The sequence below is a fragment of the Nothobranchius furzeri genome, chromosome 1, assembly GCF_043380555.1.
Source record: "Nothobranchius furzeri strain GRZ-AD chromosome 1, NfurGRZ-RIMD1, whole genome shotgun sequence".
Lineage (NCBI taxonomy): Eukaryota > Metazoa > Chordata > Actinopteri > Cyprinodontiformes > Nothobranchiidae > Nothobranchius > Nothobranchius furzeri.
Genome location: NC_091741.1, coordinates 103,327,104 through 103,348,809, shown reverse-complemented (window position 1 = coordinate 103,348,809; position 21,706 = coordinate 103,327,104). Strand labels below are relative to the sequence as shown.

The window sequence follows — 21,706 nt, the reverse complement described above, 5'->3', positions numbered from 1 at the left end:
CTATTGGCTAAGAGCTACACTATGACATTAGTTAGTACATTATGATGTCACAATGCCGTTGTGAGCCTGTGTGTGTGTGTGTATTTGTTAGCGGTTCCGCCCTCTCTGTCTGCTAGACAACAGCATTTGTTGCATTTTTCAAACATGAAGTGGGAATTGAGTAAGAATCTGGTAGAGGGTCACCTCCTACAAGAAACTCACTTCCTGTTTGAAAAATGCAACAAATGTTGCTGCCTAGCAGACAGAGAGGGCGGAGCCGCTAACAAATACACACACACACACACGCACGCACGCACACACACACACACACACACACACACACGCACGCACGCACGCACGCACGCACGCACGCACGCACACACACACACACACACACACACACACACACACACACACACACACACACACAGAGGCTCACAACGACATTGTGACATCATATGATACCAGCTAATGTTCTAGTGCACCTCTTAGCCAGTAGCGATGGCAGGTTTTTCACATGCAGTGCAGAGTTTTTACCTGACAACGGCGCAACACTGACAGTTTTAGGCAGAAAATTTAAATTTTAACTAAAGTGCACTAAAATGCAAAACTATTGACTACACGTGTCTGCAGCACAATTAGACAAGCATTTATATAGTTTATCAAAAAAAGAAAGTTGATTTGGGGGCGACTTGCTATTCAAATGCAGTGCAGTTTTCAACTGACAATGGCAGAACACTGACAGTTTTAGGCAGAAAATTAAAATTTTAACTAAAATCCACTAAAGTGCAAAACTATCCACTACACCTGTCTGCAGCACAATTAGACACACATTTATATGGTTTATCAGAAAAAAAGTTGATTTGGGGTAAATGATAAAATATCCTGCGTAACGTATTTTTTAAAGAAAAGGTAAACATGGTTTTAAACGTAATTATTAATATATAATTGGTATAAATATACCCAAATTCGATCACTGTGTGGAAGAATATGCTGAGATTACTAAACTCTCTTTTTTTAAGTTCCCGAAAGGGGGATGTCGTGAGTTTTCTGGCAACCCGCGAGGTTTCAGCATTTCACGCAGGTCAGCCGTAGAAGCTCCGGCGTGTTGCATCCACGATTAAACAGGTAAATGCTTGAAACGTGTGTTTTTCTCTTTTACTGCATAAATATTTGATTACTATACTTAGATTGATAAAATAGCCGAACTGCTCTTCTGTGTTAGTTTCTTATTTGATTTGGCAACGTTGGTTAGTGCTAACCGCTAATAGTAAGAACATGGCGCAGGCTGAGAGGCCCGCTTTTGTTCTTGTGTCCGGGTGCGGTGCTGATCGTTCAGGGAAACCACTCGCAGTGTTAAAATTAAACGAATAAAGCCATTATTTGTTGTTACAAAACAATTCTTCAAAATGTTCTATATTCTCCGAAACGCAGCCACTCCAGTGAAAAGGTGGAATGATTTAGTTGACTCCAAATTTTGTCTAGGTAGCGTGGAACAGCTATGGTTTCGTGCTTTGTTTTAGGTAAGCGGAACCTTGCCGCAATGGAGAAATTCAAAACTATACGATTTTCATATGTGTTTGGCATGTACACAGGAGCAAATTTTGCTTCACCGATAATAAGCTAAATGAAGATGTATGATTTAATATGTTCCAGTTGGTTCTAGAGTGCCAATGGGCTCAAGAATGCACTGCTACTTCGTCGTTATTAAATTTAAGACAGTTACACACTAAATGATCTTTTAACTGAACTGCCCTACACTCAACGTTTCGAGCTTAGTGTTTAATTGATTCTCAAACTAAAGTTTATATAGCTAAATCAGTAAAAAATTAATCGAGGAATTTAATGAATTGAACCATTCGAATTACTCGATGATTCGTTTCAGCCCTACATGTGTGCATTCAGATTAGTGATTGCTTGCAGAAAGTAAGTTCTTGAGCCTTGAAATAAAACCGCTTTTGAATCGTGGTTGGAAAAAATAATTTAAGCAAAACAGTCCCAAAAAATTACAATACTTTTCGAATGAGCTGAGGGTCAAAACTCTTGTCAACAGATGCAGAAATCAGAGTCTCAGAAATCTTTTGGCTGCAGTGGTCTTCTCAAAGTGTTGTTACACAAAATATTAGTTTATGCAGCAATGCATACCACTTACAAACTCTATTCTAGATTCTACATTATTTTTTATGGAATTTACCTCTTATATTTTTATGCCAAAAAATTATTCTGGACTGATATTTTGCACTGTTTAGCTCATTTTACACCGCTGACTGTGTTCATGTGCAATAAAATAGATTACAGTCAACTGCACAATTCTCTTATGTTTTTCTTTTTCTTAACTGAAATATATTCATCACTTGTATAGGTTAAATAGCTAAACAATAACAAACCGATTAATCGAAAAAATAATTGACAGATTAATCGATTATGAAAATATTCGTTAGTTGCAGCCCTAAGCTTAACGTTTGTAAAATGGAAGAAAATCGCCTCCAAATTCCACAGTTCTGTCAAGAACGTCAGCAGGTTTGTGTCCTTACAATTTCAACTCTTACTGAGGTTTCCCAAGGCTTGTGTTTTTGTTATTTTGGGAGTTGAGTTCAAGTGTTCAAGTTTCCCAGTAATTAGACAGGTCCATTCTGAAACCCAAAGAAGATTCTGACAGTTGGTGCAGTTTTTGTTTCAGATACATACAAGTTAAATCCTTATAAGCACATCTTCCCTACATATATTATTTAAGAGATTTAAAATTAAGAATAAAAAAAAAAATTGCAGAAAAGTATGGATATGTTTTCAGTGAGATGTTGATATTAGTGGAAAAGAAACATAAGTAGATCTAAAAATGTTACTGGTACTTTTACAATCATTCGGTTGTGGAAAGTCAGCGCAAATATTCAACAAAAACTTAAAAAAGCTGCATAAACCTTCATTCTTTTATGGTTGGCCTGTCTATTTATAAAATGAGTTGATTCTTTAAAATAATTTTAGCTAAAATTATTCAGAGCCACTGTAGAAGGTCCAAAGAGCCTGAGTTAAGCTGTGGTAACTGGAGAGGAACTAAACAGTATTACAGCTTTGCTGTTTTGCTTGTTCTAGTTGAATTCAAAGAGATAATGTAAGGCCCTGTCCACACGTAGCCGGGGATCTGCCAAAACGTAGCTATTTTTCTACGTTTTGGCCTGTCATCCACACGAAAACGGAGTTTTTTCACACGAAAACGGACCTTTTTAAAAACTCCGGCCAAAGTAAAGATCTGCGTTTTCTCCGTTTTGGGTGTCTGCGTGTGGACAGACAAAACCGGAGTTTTAAGGTCCGCAACGTCACTTTCCGCGACAAAAAAATGCTGACATCACGTGTGCGACCTGTGTTTACACTAGCCGACAGAATGGATGCCCTCAGAGCTGCGCTCTGTCACTACCTGATCCATCAATTGTCCAAGCGCTTTTTGCTTGTTTGTTTTTGCAAGAGGAATTACTGCTCCTTGCGGAAGACCACTGACGAAGGACGAGGTTAAGAACGGGGGAAGTACTGCCGCCTACAGGTCTGGCATGTCCTTAACAACGTATTTATCCGGGTACGTGTGGACAGTTATTTTTTAAAACGCGGTGGTGTGGATGCAAGTTTTTGGAGGGGCGGATATTCGTTTTTAAAAAACCCGGCTACGTGTGGACTAGGCCTTAGACGTGACCCTCAAACTTCCATTTTTTAATGTGGCTCTTGGCCTCTTATATTTGAGTACCCCTGTTTTAGGGGATAGCATGTTGTGTCCAACACTTTTTTGATATATATAAAAAGCAAGTATCTAACATCGTCTATTCATTGATAAAAAACAGGAAATAATCGTGATGCATCAAGCGGATATTGAATCGTTGACATGATGATTGTAATTGAATTGAATCATGAGACTAGTGAAGATTCACACCTCTACTCACTACTGCTCACAGTTAAGTAGAAATGACTCATTGAAAATGATTTTGTTCCCCCCCAACAGGGACTGTGACTAGTCATGGCTGATGAGGGATATGTTGTGAGAATCCGGGGTCTACCATGGTCCTGTTCAGTAGATGAAGTACAGAGGTTTTTCTCAGGTTTGTATGTCTGTCTTTCAGTTTTCCCCCATTTGCCAGAACTAGGTAGCTGATTAAAAGGGCTTTTTTAATTACAAGTCAAAGAACAAGCTGCATTATGTGTCCATGATTTTTTTGTCAACAAAATGTTTTACCCTGTAATTAGAAAAAGAACAAGTGTTCAAAAATAACAGGCTTAAAATTTCTTTATCATGCAAAATGCACATTCTGTGCCATTATGTGGTGTTGCAGGGCTGAGAGCTGGAGTTGTAACCTGAGACTGAACCCAAATCAAGTAAACCAGACTGGTTGAGTTGTACAGGTCCATTTTGGCATACAGCTCATGAACACCCAAAATTCCTATCTAAAAAAATTAGCATATTTCATCCAACCAATAAAAGAAAAGTGTTTTTAATACAAAAAAGTCAACCTTCAAATAATTATGTTCAGTTATTCACTCAATGCTTGATCGGGAATCCTTTTGCAGAAATGACTGCTTCAATGCGGCGTGGCATGGAGGCCCAGGATGCTTCGATAGCAGCCTTAAGCTCATCCAGAGTGTTGGGTCTTGCGTCTCTCAACTTTCTCTTCACAATATCCCACAGATTCTCTATGGGGTTCAGGTCAGGAGAGTTGGCAGGCCAATTGAGCACAGTAATACCAAGGTCAGTAAACCATTTACCAGTGGTTTTGGCACTGTGAGCAGGTGCCAGGTCATACTGAAAAATGAGATCTCATCTCCATAAAGCTTTTCAGCAGATAGAAGCATGAAGTGCTCCAAAATCTCCTGATAGCTAGCTGCATTGACCCTGCCCTTGATAAAACGCGGTGGACCATCACCAGCAGCTGACATGGCACCCCAGACCATCACTGACTGTGGGTACTTGACACTGGACTTAAGGGATTTTGGCATTTCCCTCTGCCCAGTCTTCCTCCAGACTCTGGCACCTTGATTTCTGAATGACATGCAAAATTTGCTTTCATCCGAAAAAAGTACTTTGGACCACTGAGCAACAGTCCAGTGCTGCTTCTCTGTAGCCCAGGTCAGACGCTTCTGCCGCTGTTTCTGGTTCAAAAGTGGCTTGACCTGGGGAATGCGGCACCTGTAGCCCATTTCCTGCACACACCTGTATATGATGGCTCTGGGTGTTTCTACTCCAGACTCAGTCCACTGCTTCCACAGGTCCATGGTCTGGAATCGGTCCTTCTCTACAATCTTCCTCAGGGTCCGGTCACCTCTTCTCGTTGTGCAGCTTTTTCTGCCGCACTTTTTCCTTCCCACAGACTTCCCACTGAGGTGCCTTGATACAGCACTCTGGGAACAGTCTATTCGTTCAGAAATTTCTTTCTGTGTCTTACCCTCTTGCTTGAGGGTGTCAATGATGGCCTTCTGGACAGCAGTCAGGTCGGTAGTCTTACCCATGATTGCGGTTTTGAGTAATGAACCAGGCTGGGAGTTTTTAAAAGCCTCAGGAATCTTTTGCAGGTGTTTAGAGTTAATTAGTTGAATCAGATGATTAGGTTAATAGGTCGTTTAGTGAACCTTTCCATGATATGCTAATTTTTTGAGATGGGAATTTTGGGTTTTCATAAGCCGTATGCCAAAATCATCAATATTAGAAGCAATAAAAGGCTTGAACTACTTCAGTCATGTGTAATGAATCTAATATATATGAACATCTAATGTTTATCAGTACATTACAGACAATAATGAACTTTATCACAATATGCTAAGTTTTTGAGAAGGATATGTATATAGGCTGGTGATTCATCTCAATTGAACAGGTTCAATCGCACTTCACATGGTGATAAGGGGAGAGAGATGTACACAGAGGAATGGAGGACAGATGTGTAGACTTATACAAGTGTACTTATTTCTCTGTGTTTTAAGAAGCGCTTAAGAACTCAGGTTCAGTGAAGCTCAGACCGAATGTTGTGACGTTGGGATATCCGCTGTTGGGGGTGAGCGACAGCGGCTGCAGGATCTGTCTCTTTTATTTAGGAAAATGGAGGAGGATACAGGAGAGATTCCTCTGAACGAGAGAACAATCGAAGAGAAATAGAGAATAGAAGTTCTTGTTACACTTTATTTTGTTTTATGACAATAAAATTATGTTTAATTCAACTTAAAGAAAAACTGGGAGGAAGTTTTGGTACATTTTAAGTTACAAGAGATCTTGTTTCACATCTGCTCCTCCAGAGACACCATGGACATAAGGAGATGATAAAAGTCTCACAGGGTAGGTTAGTGGAAAGGTTGTAGTTAGCTGGTTAGTGAAGGAGACCCATTATGGATTTTATAACCTAAAACAAAGGCAAGAATTAAGCCTGTCGTATAGGTTTTCAGTATTTTTTAATATCTGGTTTGCATGTGCAGAGCATGTTTTTTACACAGCCAGAGGTTGAATAAGGAAACAGATTTATTTACTTTGTTAAATCTTCCTAAATGTGTAAAATGTATTGCCCTTTTACATTGTCCCAAGGACTGTTGTGACTGAAGAGCTTTTGGGGTACAGCGTGTTTTAGACACATTTTTGATTAAAAAGTATAAATAAAGCAAATATCTGACATCAACTATTTATCGACGAAAACAAATCCATATGAAATAATCGTGATACATTGAGATATCAGTCTAACAAAATTGGTCACCCAAAACTCTAGAGCTGAGGAAAATAATCAAATCATTGATGCATCGGCATGCAGACAAACGATCCTGCATCGTAGAAGAGTACGCCATAATCGATTATAGTGGAATGTAGTTTTGATTTTTTTTAACGGCGGCACCAGCGCAGCATCCAAATCTGTCAGAGTGAGTGTCCTCCACATTTACCAAGTATTGTTCCACCTTAATGTGGTACTGCAGGGCTGAGCGCTAGGGTGTTTCTCAATGTCAAGGAACCTTGCCTTGATGTCTTGGCCCCGCCCCGGTTGCCTAGGAGATACGTCATCAGGAGCCGCCAAGACGTGTTCCAATCGCTTCCAATGTTCATGTTCTACCGAGGCATGTGTTCTCCGTTTGTTAGCTGTTTAGCTAGCTGAGCAAGGATACACGGGAGGTGTCTTGTAGCCTAGCCTTGGTAAAAAATTACCCACAATACACCACGGTATTTTCAAAAGTCGGTGGATCAGAAGCTGGCAGCTACTTCGGGGACAAATTTCAAGTTTAAAAGTAAGTCAACTAATTTAAAATTTTTTTTTTTTTTTTTTTTTTAGATCCAAAGAAGTTATGTATTGTTGGTTAGCTGCTTAGTAGTTGCAGCTTCGGTGACTAGCGGGTAGTAACTCGCTTATATTTTTAATTTAATAAACATATACACAATTTAAAAAGTAAAAGACTCGTTATATATTTATATTGAAACTAATACATATAAAGTATAATGTTATCTCCCGTGTCACGTGACGTTACTTGACCGCCGTGGAAGCTGCAGTCATGTGATGCAAGTCTGTTGCATTTAACCGTTTTCTTTGACCAAGGAAGGACAGTGTCCTTGTAAGCAAGGCACCTGGCCTCGCAAGGCAAGGCGCCTTGACATTGAGAAACACCTAATGTCTCTATCTCTCTCTCACACTCAGTTGCTGTGCGAGCGAGTGGAGCGCGCCGCGTGACAACCCGCTCAATTAACATAATTCACGGCCCAAATCCAACAGAACCGGTCAGGCTGATTCGGTCCCGGTTCGGTCTCAGGTTTCTACTCCAGCGCTCAGCCCTGCAGTACCACATTAAGGTGGTACAATACTTGGTAAATGTGGAGGACACTCACTCTGACAGATTTGAATGCTGCGCTGGTGCCACCGTTGAAAAAACAAAACTACATTCCACTATAATCAATTATGGCGTACTCTTCTACGATGCAGAATCGTTTATGTCCGCATCCCGATGCATCAGTTATTTATTTTCCTCAGCTCTAAAATCGACCTGATTAATTGGCCAACCGATAAATTGGTCTACCCCCTGAGCCTGTGTAGGGGAAACACTGAACGAGGATTGACCAAATGTTTTATATTTTGGTGGTTTGCAGTCTCCATTGGCTACTCCTTTGTGGTGCCACTTCATTGGTTTTTGGTAGGGCTGTAGCGAAGCCTCGACGAAGTCGACGGCTCGATTCTAAAAATTTGTCGACGTCAGATCCGGAAGTCAATGCACCGCGCCCACTTGTTGCATCCCCAGGAGTTTGTAAATAGAGGAGGAATCTGCCTGTTTTTCCTCTAGTTCGCCCTCTTCTCCGCCTTCACTAACATCTCCGCCAAATACCGAAGACCCGGAACAATGTCCGTCCACTACTAGATTATTTTCCTGTTTTGCCCCTTCGTCTCCCGGCAACGGACAACAACTTCCGGGGTCAGATGCGCTGCTTCGTGTCTATCGCAGATGTAGAAAATCACCGGGAGCGCTTCTCCCTTCATAAAGGAGCTTCTTTCAGACATGAGGAGAGCTGTTTTGGTGGTAGCAGTCTCTCCTCCATGCTGGTCTGTTTGCTGCTGGGTGTTTTTGGTTTATTTAAACTTGGTAACTTGAACTTAATGTTGGTAAAGCTACTGTTAGCATCTTCGCTAACAGCTTCTTGCGTTGGGATAAGCTGTTACGTTTTGGTTTAGAGTTCATCTTTTTTGTGGTGCAGATCTCCCTTTTATTACATTTAGAGTGTTGTGGGTTTTCGGTTTAGTGTAAAATATCACCTGAGTTTGGTTTAACCCGTAACACCACTCGCCTCACGCACATAAGTGACCAAAACAAAGCAGCATGGAGACACTCCATCTTCTACCACCTCTCAGGCAGCAGCCTGCACTCCCAAGTTCTACACGTCACCAGAACATAACCAACCAACACAATAAACGCAGTGTTATACAAAATGGAAGGCCTGTAGTGTTTATTCTCTTACAGTAAGAATTTATCAATTTTTTTGAGGAATTTGAGATTTTCTGGTTTTTGTTAATTGTGCGATAGAAAAATAATCATTAGATTAATTTTCTAAATAGTCATTAGAATAGTCGACTATTCGATAAAATAATCGTCAGAATAATCGTTTTAAAAATAATCGTTTACCCCCAGCCCTAGTTTTTGGTCCAGGACTTTTGGGGCTTGTTAGTACATACACATGACAGGTTTTAAAGCAGACTGGTTTGCTTGGCTCCAAATCGTTCCACAAGTGAGAGGTGAGACAGAATCTTGGCATGCAGGTACAGCTGGGCAGTTTTTACAGGTACATTTGGCCTTATCAGATTTGAGGTTGATCCTAATGGTTCTGAAGCGGGACTCAAATTTAAGATGCAAATCCAAAACAACACCCTGATATTTAAACTCATCCACTTGATGGATTTCTTTCTATTTAGTTATTAAACAGGTAATAGTTATAGTACAGATATTTGAGCAGGATGGACTTAATATAATTACGAAACTTTTTACAGGTTGTGAAATTCTTAACAAGGGCAATGGAATTCACTTCACCTACACAAGAGAGGGGCGTCCCAGCGGAGAAGCATTTGTGGAACTGGAGACAGAAGATGATCTGAAAATTGCTGTGAAGAAGGACAGAGAAACTATGGGTCACCGATATGTGGAAGGTTGGTAGCTGTCAAGCTCTTCCTTTTATCACTTCTGCTAGGGCTGTGTGGTAAACCGAAAGTTTACCATTACCATAATTAATAACTCTTACCTACATCATTTTGCCCATGTCTGTATGTCCATATTTCATAAAATGAGAAGAAGTGAGTAGGTTAGTGGTGGTCTTGTCCCTTTACGAAGCTGTGGCACAGACCAGTACAGTCCATTAGCATTTCACATCTGGGTCGGCCTGGTCCAGGCAAACCCCGGCTTTCCACAGGAGCCGTAGCAGCACGTTACTGCAGCAGCACGTCATAGCTGCTGATAGGAACCGCTGTGGTCAACAGAACCTTTTCCACTGGAGCCGTCGGCACCCGTCAGCAGCGCGAGTCGGCCGCGTCTCAGGAGCAGCATGTCGCGGCCTTTACGCGCCGGTTCTATTTTCTACGCGCGATGCCTCTGAAATGGGTCAAGTTCGACATTTTTGGGGAAGGAAAGACAGGAAATCGGACGCGGAAATGGAGAGAAGCTCCCGAGATTTTCAGAATAAAGAAACGTACTGCCTTCCGGTTGCTTTACTTTTAAAAAAAGGTACTAACTGTGCGGCCCCGTGAGAAGTTATCACCTAGCTAGCGGTCTCCTTTGTTTTTCAGGTCCGTATTGGCGATTATAAAACAGACAGAACATAAAACACAAACCTTTTGGAGCCATGTTGTAGTTTTCTCCTGCTTGTTGTTGTGTTTACTGACGAAGTCACTCGTGTGACTTCGTGCTCGGTCGGTGACAGCTGCTCCCCTGCTGCTTCGCGTCTCGTGGGAAGGGCCAAGCAGCAGCTTACGCGAGCAAGACGTGCTGCTGCAGTAACGTGCTGCTGCCGGCTCCCGTGGAAAGAAGGGGTAAGTGGCGTTGGTCCACCCGTTGATTTACCCCACAGTATGACTCTAGCAACAAGTCACCTTCAGTATCCAGAATGATAATGAATCATTCGTGCGGAAAGCCCCCTCTGACTGAATATACCAATCAGAGGCTCTAGCAACAAGTCACCTTCAGTACAACCACACTTTATACCTGACAACTCAAGTTTGACAATATTAGAAAAGAATGAAAGAAAACTTTTTTTTAATAGCGCCTCAAGATGAGCCATGAGGCACTTCAAATTTTTACAAACACACATATTCACATGATGCAGCAGCTTTTTGTAATGTCTAGATTTAGATTATAAGAAATTGTATCTTAAATACTTTAGTTTACTTGTCTACTTGTTCTGTTGTGCTTGATTTTTCAATCAATCTTAACAAGTTCTTAGTACTCAGCTTGACCTTTTTAGTGGAAATTAAAAATAATAGCAATGACCAACAAATTTGGAGGAATTTAACTATCAATAAAACTAGCTATGGATCAGTTATGCTGCCACACCCTGTCTACTCAACTACTCAAAATACAGTGATTTTGATTTGAAGCCATGTTGTCAAGTTGTAACTTCTTTACTTTGTATTAACTAAGTGGTTTGTTTTGGGTAATTTAGTGTTCAAATCCAACAATGTTGAGATGGACTGGGTCATGAAGCATACTGGCCCGAACTGCCCAGAGACAGCAGGAGACGGGCTTGTACGGCTCCGGGGCCTTCCGTTTGGCTGCAGCAAGGAGGAGATAGTGCAGTTTTTCTCAGGTAAAAGGTTTTCAGTCATTGATTTATTGTAAATCCCATTAGTTTTTTTTTAACCTCTTTCTTGTTTCCTTCGTTCTAACACTGTCTAGTTGTTGATTTTACTGAACAGAGACAACTGTGACATTCAGGATGATTCTATAGCATTGTGACATACAGTGCTCAGCATAAACGAGTACACCTCTTTCAAAGTACGAATTGAATCAGTAGTTTAATGATCAAAAGAACAATTTCCAGAATTTTCACAAGGCTGGGTTTTATTGAACACTTGTTTAACTCTATAAAATTAAATTAAGCTTAATAATATAACTTAGATCACAAAATCTTCAGTTTCACTAAAACTGGTTGAAGCCAAAATGAATACACCCCACAACAAAAACTGCTACATCTAGTATTTTGTATGACCACCGTGATTTTCAAGGACATCACCAAGTCTCCTAGGCGTGGAATGAACAAGTTGGCGACATATTGCAACATCTATCTTTTTCCATTCTACAAGAAGAACCTCTTCTAGAGCCTGGATGTTGGACGGAGAGTGGTGCTCAACTTGCTGCTGCAGAATTCCCCACAGGTGTTCGATTGGGTTCAGATCAGGAGAAATATTTGGTCATTCAGTCACCATCTCCCTGTTCTTCAGATATGCAGCAGCAGCTTCAGATGTGTGTTTTGGATCATTGCCATGTTGGAAAAGTGCACGACGACCAAGTGCACAAAGTGATGGCATCAACTTCTCCTTCAGTATAGAGCAGTACATTGTTGAGTTCATGATACTGTCAATGAAATGCAGCTCCCCAACACCAGCAGCACTCATGCAGCCCACATAAATACACTACCACCACCGTGTTACACTGTAGGCACCATGCATTTCTCTTTAAGATCCTCATCTTTATGATGCCATACAGTTTTGAAACCATTAGTTCCAAAAACCGTGATCTTTGTCTCATCACTCCAGAGTATAGAGTCCCAGAAGTCTTCATCTCTTTCAGCATGGGCCCGAGCAAATCCTTGGTGTGCTTTTTTGTGCATGGGCTGCAGGACATGCTTCTTTCGTGGACGATACCCATACATGCCATTCCCCTGTGGTGTGCGCCGTATGGTGACACAGGAAACGGTCACTCCAGTTTGGCTTTCTACTGATTTAGCTAACTGCAGTGAACTTGCAGGGTGATTTTCTTCAGCCCTCCTCATCAGAAGACGCTCCTGTCCAGATGTTGACTTCAGTGGATGGCCTGGACGTCTCTGGAAGATGGCTGCACTTCCATCTTTCTTAAATTTTTGGATGACTTTTGCTACAGTAGTTTGACTGATATGTAAAGCTGTCCTGATCTTGCAGCCCTCACCTTTGTTGTGTAACAAATTTTGTGACATTTCTCTTCCATGTGGAGCCATTGCTGACAGCATGAAATGGGAAGGGCTTTTCTCTAAGTAATGCCCTTTTATAGTCACCTGTCTGCTGGACATCTCTTAAATGAATCAGTAGACTCACCTGTGGTTGAATGCATGCTAAATCAAATCTTACAGTGTGGTTTTCTCCTATGACTATAATTGGGTGTTTTCGTTTTTTCACCATGGGTTTGGATTTGGTATGATTTGTTAAGAAAATCACTTTTTTTGTGTGTGCAAATGAACAAATCTTGTTTGCAATCAACAGCCCACATTTGTGGGAGTATTTTGTCTTATGGTATCTGATAGAAAATGTTGATTCTGAAAGGAAACTAAAGGTTTTCTGACAAATGGAGTGGGGTGTACTCCTTTATGCTGAGCACTGTAAGAAAGTGGACTATAAATCTTGTTTGACCAGAGAAAAGAAAGGCGGTTGGACTGGATAAGTGTGTTTGTAAATACCCTTTTCATCCCGAGTCCACATTCGTTATATTTTTTTATTACACTGGGTCTGATTAGATAACATTGTTGCTAAAGTTATTATTTTTTTAATGAAAAATGCCTGAACCCCCCACCCCACCCCCACCCCATCACATTGTCAATGTAGCCTCCCTCATAGTTTCATTTTGTTTCACAGTTCCTCACATTTTGCCAAATCCTAAAATAGTTTCTAATGGGAGCCCAGTACTGTTATTCATGTCAACCACCAAGATCTTGTTCTCTCTTCATCAATACACCAATACTATCCTGGTGTCTCACACAGTCTCCCTTTCCATATGCTTACTCTTTGCTGTCCTTTCTACTAAATCCCAAGAATACAGTAAATGTGACTCTGATTAAATCCGCCAGTTAAAAACGGAACTGGTATTTGTGTGATGTGAAATTTTCTATCTCTCTTTAGAGAAAGTTCTCTCTGTGATTGGGCATGTGATTTAATATGTCCCCTGCTGGGGTTATCTGTCCTTGGGTTGAAGGGTTGGAAATCGTGCCAAATGGGATAACATTGCCGGTGGACATCCAGGGGAGGAGTACGGGGGAGGCCTTCGTGCAGTTTGCTTCACAGGATATAGCTGAAAAGGCTCTAAAGAAACACAAGGAAAGAATAGGGCACAGGTGGGGATGGTTGGTTGGTTGGCTGGATAAGTTGCTTTTCTTATGGTCTGCACATTAAACATCTGAACTAATCATATCAGTACTACTTACCACACACATACACCAGCTGTTCTAATAAATTCTACGCTCTCACGTTCACTATGTTCAGTGGGAAAATTTGTTCTTTGGCACCACTCACAATAAGTTTCAATCCTTGATTGAAGGTTAAAACGAATATCGAGATCAAACGGTGTCTCAGAACTAAAGTAAGTCCAGGTTCATGAATGGTAAGGAAGTCTCCCTGGTGGTAAAATCAGAGGGCCATTGAACACAAGGATCAGACCCACTGCCACAGATGGGTCACACTAGGGCTGTAGTTCTCTCTGACGCTGTAAATCCAGAAAACAGTCTGTCATGGTGAAGACAAAAAACTTCATTACAGTAATATGTAAGAGTTTGCTAATTCACCTCAGATAACCATAAGAAAAGTTCAAAGTTAATAAGGTTGTTGTTCATTCTGGCAATTTCTTATATTCTAAATTCAGTATATATTGATTTTGAATCAGTGTTATTAAGAAGCATTAGGTACTCAAAGATATTACCACCAATGGTCTGTAACATAAAGCATCTTCATAGCCCAGTTTTAAACAAATGTAGCTTTCATTTATGTACAAGACCTAACAGTTTTTCTTTTATGCTCCCAGGTACATTGAAATCTTCAAGAGTAGCCGCGCTGAGGTGCGGACCCATTACGAGCCCCAGCGAAAGCCTATGGGCATGCAGCGACCCGGCCCCTATGACAGGCCCTCCGGTGGTCGAGGTTATAACATGATGGGGAGAGGAGGATCTTATGACAGAATGCGCCGAGGGGGCTACGCAGGAGGTCAGTGCATGTTGGAAAAAGAAGAGGCTAAATGTGACTTTGTAAATGTGTTTTCATATTAGTGAAGCAGAAAACAACTGGGATTATGATTCAACGTTCCAGTATGACATTGTGTTAATCTATATGCAAATCTACATGCAGGCGTATCAGATGGGCGGTACAATGATGGCGGTTCATCCTTCCAGAGTACAACAGGCCACTGTGTTCACATGAGGGGCCTGCCCTACAGATCTACAGAAACGGACATCTACAATGTAAGATAGAGACTGGTCACTCCATGCGTTTACATGCACATCTAAGTCGATCTGGGGCAATAAACTGGGGGGTTTTATCCTAGTTTACATATATGTTAGAAAACCAAATTATAAAATAAAGTAAGTTCTGCTCCGCTACGGTAGGTAAGTAAGTAAAAGTTAATTTTTAGAGCGCCTTTCTCAGATATAAATCACAAAGCGCTGTACAACATGATAAAGATCAGGGCAAATACCTCTAACCAATAAAAACATCAGAAAAACAATAGCAGTGATAAACGTAGAAAATAAAATCATGAGTATAAACAAAGTGAAGGTGTGAACCCGAACAAAGCCATCTTTTTGAAACATTTAGGGAGGGGACGCCTGGATGAAAAGGTGAGTTTTTAGATTATTTTTAAAGACCTCTACAGTGTTAGACACCCCGACATGCACCCTATCGACATTTTTCTGGTTGACCTATAGAGCTCCGGACGTCACGTGACTCTCAGAGAGTAGACGCCATGTTGGCAGGCAACAAGGGTAAACAAAATGAACGGGATCGGCTTGGAGTTTACTCCGTCGGAGTTCACGTCACACTTACTTCACATTGTGCTCTATGATCATTTAAACATCAAAACTAACAAATGAAAGAGTACTCACTTCTTACATCGGTTAGAATCGGCGCATTTCTAGCGTTATCCGTTATCGAATTGTGTGCAACAGAAGCTTTTACGGTTTGTGCCTCGATTTTTTTTTTCACAGCAGCGGCCCAAAACGATCTCCTAATTCATGGATTTTCTGCTTCCTGATCACGTGACGTGTGACATACATGGATGAAGATCAGCTTTAGATCCATGCTGTTAACTCACGGTCCAAGGGCTCGTTCCGACACCCGCCTCGTCAAAAAATGCAATTGTCCACGTTTGTTGTCAATGGCAGTAAATTAATGTTTTATCTTATTTTTGTCTTGTATGTTTTTATCTCATCTAGGTTTGTCGACTCGTCACGACGACACCGACAAACAAAATAGTCGACTAATAATTTAATAGCGCACAGGTTCGGGGGCCACAAAGAGGAGGCCCGCGGGCCGCTTATTGAGAACCACTGCTTTACAGGGTTAATGAAAGGCCAACCAGCCTCAATCGCCCCCTGTGGCCAGAATATCACGCTTGCACAGTTGCTAGTACGATCTGCTGGGACTTAAAAAAAATCTTGAGCTCACTTACCTGGCACTGCAGTCTGCTTCCAGAACATTTCCTGCATGTTTTAGATCATGAAAACAGCCGATTTGCTTAATTTAGTGATCAATCACTCCTCTACACACTTGGGAACGCTGGAAGACATTTCACCTGTTAGATTAAGGTGTTAAAAAGATGAACACACAGCGAGAAGATAAGTTTTGTTTTTGCTTCTACAAACGGCACTAGGGAGTGCTAAAAGCAAAAGACAGTAAATTTTGGACGTCTCTCCTCATACTGGATAACAGCAACACAACTCCACTACTGACTTGCAACGTTGATGTTTCATCTCCACAAATAACACTAGCCTGGAGGAGTTCTGCTGTGTGGTGGAGTTGGTAAGGCTGACAGTTACTGTCCTCACTAGAGGACACAGCAGCACCGTTATCAAAATGTTTATTGGGTAACCACAGAATAAGAAATTAGCTTGTAACATGACCAAACAAATGTGCTTAAACATGAAGCGTGAGAGCAGTTTATTCTCAGTTATTTCATTCTTGGAACACAATAAGCCTCACTTAAAAGCGCTGAGCCTGGCAGAACATGGCGCAGCAAACTGAACCAAGACTAGCAATAGGTCAGTCAGCCATGACACTTCCTGCTTGCGTCTGATTCCTACAAGTTTTTATAGTAAAATAAATGGATATCAGTGTAAATATTAAGTGCAATGCAAGGAAACTAGAGTGTTTTTGAAAACCGTGAGCTCCAGAATGCGCTTATACGCACGCAACTGCAAGCAGCGCTTGGTATGTGATGCCAGACAGTCCGCTGCTGCAAGTTCCAAGTCTGACGGACATTTCAGCTGGCATCCCACTCTCTCTCTACTTCTTGTTCATAAATGTAATGAGTGTGGGACTTTAGTCTTGCATCAGAATACAGCGGAATATTATTAGATTAATGTTGCTTCGGTGTGTAAGTTTGCCAAAACAGTCTCTAGCCCCCTTCCTGATTGGACCAGTGACGACATCTTTAGCCACATGCTGTCCTTTAACCGCTGGCTGTCTAGGTGGTGTCCTGAATAATACCGTTGGCTACATTGGTAATCAGAAAACTTTTTCGGGAAAACCTGGTCTGCTGTGAAGAGACGGCATTCATCCCTCTTTGGATGGAGCAGCTCTTCTTTCTAGGAACATGGCCAATTTTATTAGTCCTCCATGACGACCCAGGATCCAGACCAGGAAGCAGATTCATAGTTTAACACACCCCTCTGTACTGTTAACCACCCACTACCCCATTGAGACAGTCCAAACTGTCCATGTCCAAACTGAAACAGATTAAGAATCAGGCTTAATAGAGTAAATCGTGGACATTTCATAAAAATTGGAACAAATTTGACTGAGCTGAAAACTAAAACAATTAAATGTGGTTTATTGAACATTAGGTCTATTTTTTTTCAAAGACTTTGTTAGTTAATGACCTGGGGCCTCATTTATCAAGCTTGCTTACGCACAAAATGGGGTCGGAAAACTGTACAAGCAACTTTCCACGCAAACTTTGGGATTTATGAAAGAAAACTTAGCGGAAAAATGTGCGCAACTTTAAGTAGAGGTGTGAACCTTCACTTGTCTTTCGATTACGATTATTGGGTCTTCGATTCGATATCCCGATGCATCATGATTATTTCATATTGATTTGTTTTCATCGATAAATAGAAGATGTCAGATCATTGTTATTTATTTATTATAATTTTTTTTTAATCAAAAATGTAATTGACACAACCTGCCATCCCTCAAAATCTCTCCATTCACAACAGGTTGGGACAAAACATTTAAACATTTAAGAAGATTTAACAAAGTAAAACATCTGTTTCCTCGTTCAACACCACGCCTCAGGCTGAGAAAAACACGCTTTGCAAAAACTCACAAAATCTAAAAAAAAATACTGAAAACCTACAGGACACATATTGTAATAATATAATACATAATGGGTTCTTATGAGTGTTTAATGTCTCTGAGCAGATCTAGAGTCAAATATTTATGCCACAGTTCAAGGGTGTCAGAAATAGCACCAAATGAAATGTTTGACTTAATTTATTTTATTTGAACCCAGTGGTTCATTTCTGAAATGTTGGAGAATGAATCAAGTTCTGTTTCCTTGATCTGCCTTGATCTGTGGTCGCCATTGGCGGAGCGCTGCAACAAGCCAACTTATGTATATGCATGAGATCCACAAGGCACTTTGCATTGACTGTTTATGGCAGTAAGTGGGCGTGGTGAGGGCGGGATGTGACTAAAAAGCAGCTGAGAAAATCTCTAGATAGTTTCTGATTTATGAAGCGGAGATTGCGTGCAGCTGTGTGTACTCCATGTTTGATAGATCACAAACCTACATGAGTACTTTTTTTTGCTGAGCTTAAGTACGGTTTTAGTAAGGATTCTACACAATGTTTGATAAATGAGACCCCAGATTTGTGATAATCAGATCTTTTATCTTTCTCACAGAATCCATAAAACCATTCTTGTTTGTAGTTTTGTATCATCCACCAGGCCCTTACTCTTGAGTTTTGGATCAGATCTGGTGCTCAATACTGATAAAGTAATTTTGGTTGGGGATTTTACCATTCATGTGGACACTGAAAGTAATAAACTCAATGTAGCCTTTAGTAATATCTCAGACTCAATTGGTTTTACTCAAAGAATACATAGCTCCACCCACTCCTGCCATCATACATTGGACCTTGTGCTGACCTGTGACATAGTGTAAGGAAATGGCAATATTCCCACACAATCCAGTCCTGTCTGACCACTTTCTGATAACCTTTGAGTTTATTATAACCGAGTTCTCGAGACATAAAAGTAAATTTCATTATAGTCTGTCTCTATCTGACAACGCTGTTGCATCTTTTGAATCAACCGTTCCATCTTTACCGTCTTCAGTATCTCAGAGGAATGTAGCAGAGGGCAATATTTTCATTTCCAGCCCTTCAAAAATTGATGGTCTAATTCATAATGTTATTTTTTTTACATGTGGCATTAGATGATGTTGCCCCATTAAAAAAAAGAAGGTAATTAAGCACAGGAAGTAGGCTACCTGGTTTAATTCTTAACTGCATACTTTAAAACAGAACTCTTGACATACATGAAACCATCTAAAGTTAACATGTAAGTCCTGAAAGCTTCTAGAATAAACAGTTACTTTACCTGACAACGGTTGTGAACAAGCGCTGCTGATGGAGGTAAAGCTGCTTTAGCTCCTTAATATTCCTGCTCGATTTTCGCTAGCTTTAGCATTTTTCCTTTGCGTGTAGCTGCTGTGATGAACGGCTGTGATGGGACCTACGGGCCACCGTAGAGGTGAAGGCTAGACTGCCCGAATTCAGAGCCGCTGGGTTCTGGTCTTAGACCGGCAAGGACCCATACTCATAAGCATCCTGCCCGTGGATTCGGACACACCTAGTGACTCAATGCAACCTGCTGGGTTCCGTATATGGGAAACTTTTTACTGATTGGCTTAATGACCTTAACTGATTTGGAGTGTTTAATTTGTGGTGTCTTGAGACAACTCTTGTGATTTGTCGCTAAACTTGAATTAAAATGAATGAATGTTAATTGACCATGTAACGTACCTCTGTCTGATGTTTAAAGCCTCAGTGTTTCAGGCTTTTTTCTATCCAGAGCTAACGCAAGAGATAGGCATAGGAGACAGTTTTCATGTTCAGCCTGCATGAAAAATTCAGTGACTGATTATAACATCTTTATTTCTGATTATAAACACTTTTTTGTGTTCCACACCTTTAAGGCAATAGTTGGATTTTCTGATATGCATGTAAAGGCTCTGACTCATCACACACAAAGTGATTATTAAAGATTATAGGATTGTACATGTAGAGCAAGGTCCCACCAGTCACTTTTTGTTTTCATGTCTGCAGTTCTTCTCTCCTTTGAATCCTGTGCGGGTCCATATTGAGATTGGTCCAGATGGGCGGGTAACTGGAGAGGCGGATGTAGAGTTTGCCACACATGAAGATGCTGTGGCAGCCATGTCCAAAGACAAAGCCAACATGCGTGAGTTTGTTTGAAAATTCAAATGTTGGCCTTTCATCTTTTTCAGAGCTACATGACTTTTTTTCTGCCCCTCAGAGCACCGTTATGTTGAGCTGTTCTTGAACTCGACAGCAGGTGGCAGTAATGGAGCCTATAGCAGCCAGATGATGGGTAACATGGGTGATTTTTAGTCTAGAAACATTACACATTCCATTTTTTTAATCCCTCTTAGACCCATCATGATTTGTTCTCTACAGGGAATCAGTCATCCTACAGTAGTGGCCAGCTGGGCTCAGGGTACTCTGGAGGGTACAGCAGCCAAGGAAGTATGGGGGGCTACAGTGACTACAGTGAGTGTCAGCTCCTCCATCTTTGACAGCTTACCATCATATGCCATAATGATGTCACAACTGATGTTAGAATGATCTAATGTCTTAAATTTTATTCATCAGTAATTTCATGAATTTATTTTTTAAAAACATGTTTAAGTTTTTATTGGTTAACAATAACATTTAAACACATTACAATCTTATGAAAGATGCTATCTTGAAACATTTTTCTACAGGCACAAAATACAACATAAGCATTTATCATCCTTTCCTTAGGTCTTTGTTTTTAAACTAAAAACTTAGTTAAATCCAGGTGGCGACTATCGTTTCGGCCAGGCCGTGTTTACACACCATAGTATCAGTATCTATGGTATAGTAGTATCTATAGACATTAGATACTATGCACCAGATACATGACTGTAATGGCGGTAGGATACCCTAGAAAAGTGCAATGCCCTATGTTGCCCTGGCGGGGAATTGCATAGCAACACTCAAAGGTCCTGTCATCCAAAAGGGTTCAGATGAAGGCATCTGGACTTTTTTAGTTTCTTGAAGACTTTTCACTTCTCATCCAAGGAGATTTGTCTATTCAGACTGGAATATGGGAGAGAAACCAAAGAAGTCCAGTTGCCTTAATCTGAACTCTTTTGGATTAGCCTCAAGAGAAACCAAATGAATCTTGTAGATTTAAATATCTAGCCACGCTATTTGATATGTTTTCATTTAGACTTTGATGCGAAGTCATCGTAAAATGAGAGTTGTGTGGCAGTAATGAAATAATTTTTTCTGCAAAGTAATAACTGATAAATTCCTGGGTCCTATAAAATGTGTTTTCTCTTTCCCTGTTAGGTAACCAGGGTGGAATGGGAAGCACTTACTATGGCAGTGGCGGAGGTGGTGGAAACAGAGGCTCAATGAATGGACTTGGTGGGGGGTGGGGAATGTAGATGACCTTTGTTTTTTTTCATCCTTTCCTTATGTCTTTGTTTTTAACTCACCATTTTTGTGAAAGGAATGGAAATGCCTCACCTTGCAAACACAAAAGAGGCATGTGAGGTTGATTTGAATACTGAGGGTTTGTATTTTTCTTTAAATGATTGTCAGAAGTGAAATTATCTGTTGTCATAAAAAATGTACCTACACTGTTCTGCCCCATTCCTTACAGATCTGGCTTTGCCCAAACTATCTGTTAAGTAACTGCGTTACTCAGTTCTTTTTACAACACAGCTAAAGAGTTGTTTTACCTTGTTTTGATGACTTCAACGTCAGCAAAACAAGGTAAAACAACTCTTTTAATGTGTTGGAAAACACACAGAA

At 40.7% G+C, this 21,706-nt stretch overlaps 1 protein-coding gene across 1 annotated transcript; it reads left to right on the top strand.

The window, feature by feature from the left end:
* The first annotated feature begins 1,001 nt into the window (after positions 1 to 1,001).
* LOC107392479 (heterogeneous nuclear ribonucleoprotein H1) lies at positions 1,002 to 21,605 on the top strand. The gene is made up of 11 exons (XM_015970430.3): positions 1,002 to 1,107; positions 3,965 to 4,061; positions 9,447 to 9,602; positions 11,108 to 11,251; positions 13,606 to 13,744; positions 14,428 to 14,606; positions 14,748 to 14,860; positions 19,946 to 20,081; positions 20,157 to 20,231; positions 20,318 to 20,410; positions 21,239 to 21,605. The coding sequence occupies exons 2-11, from the start codon at positions 3,980 to 3,982 to the stop codon at positions 21,334 to 21,336; spliced, it is 1,215 nt and encodes a 404-aa protein (XP_015825916.1). The 5' UTR covers positions 1,002 to 1,107; positions 3,965 to 3,979; the 3' UTR covers positions 21,337 to 21,605.
* The last annotated feature ends 101 nt before the right edge of the window (positions 21,606 to 21,706 follow it).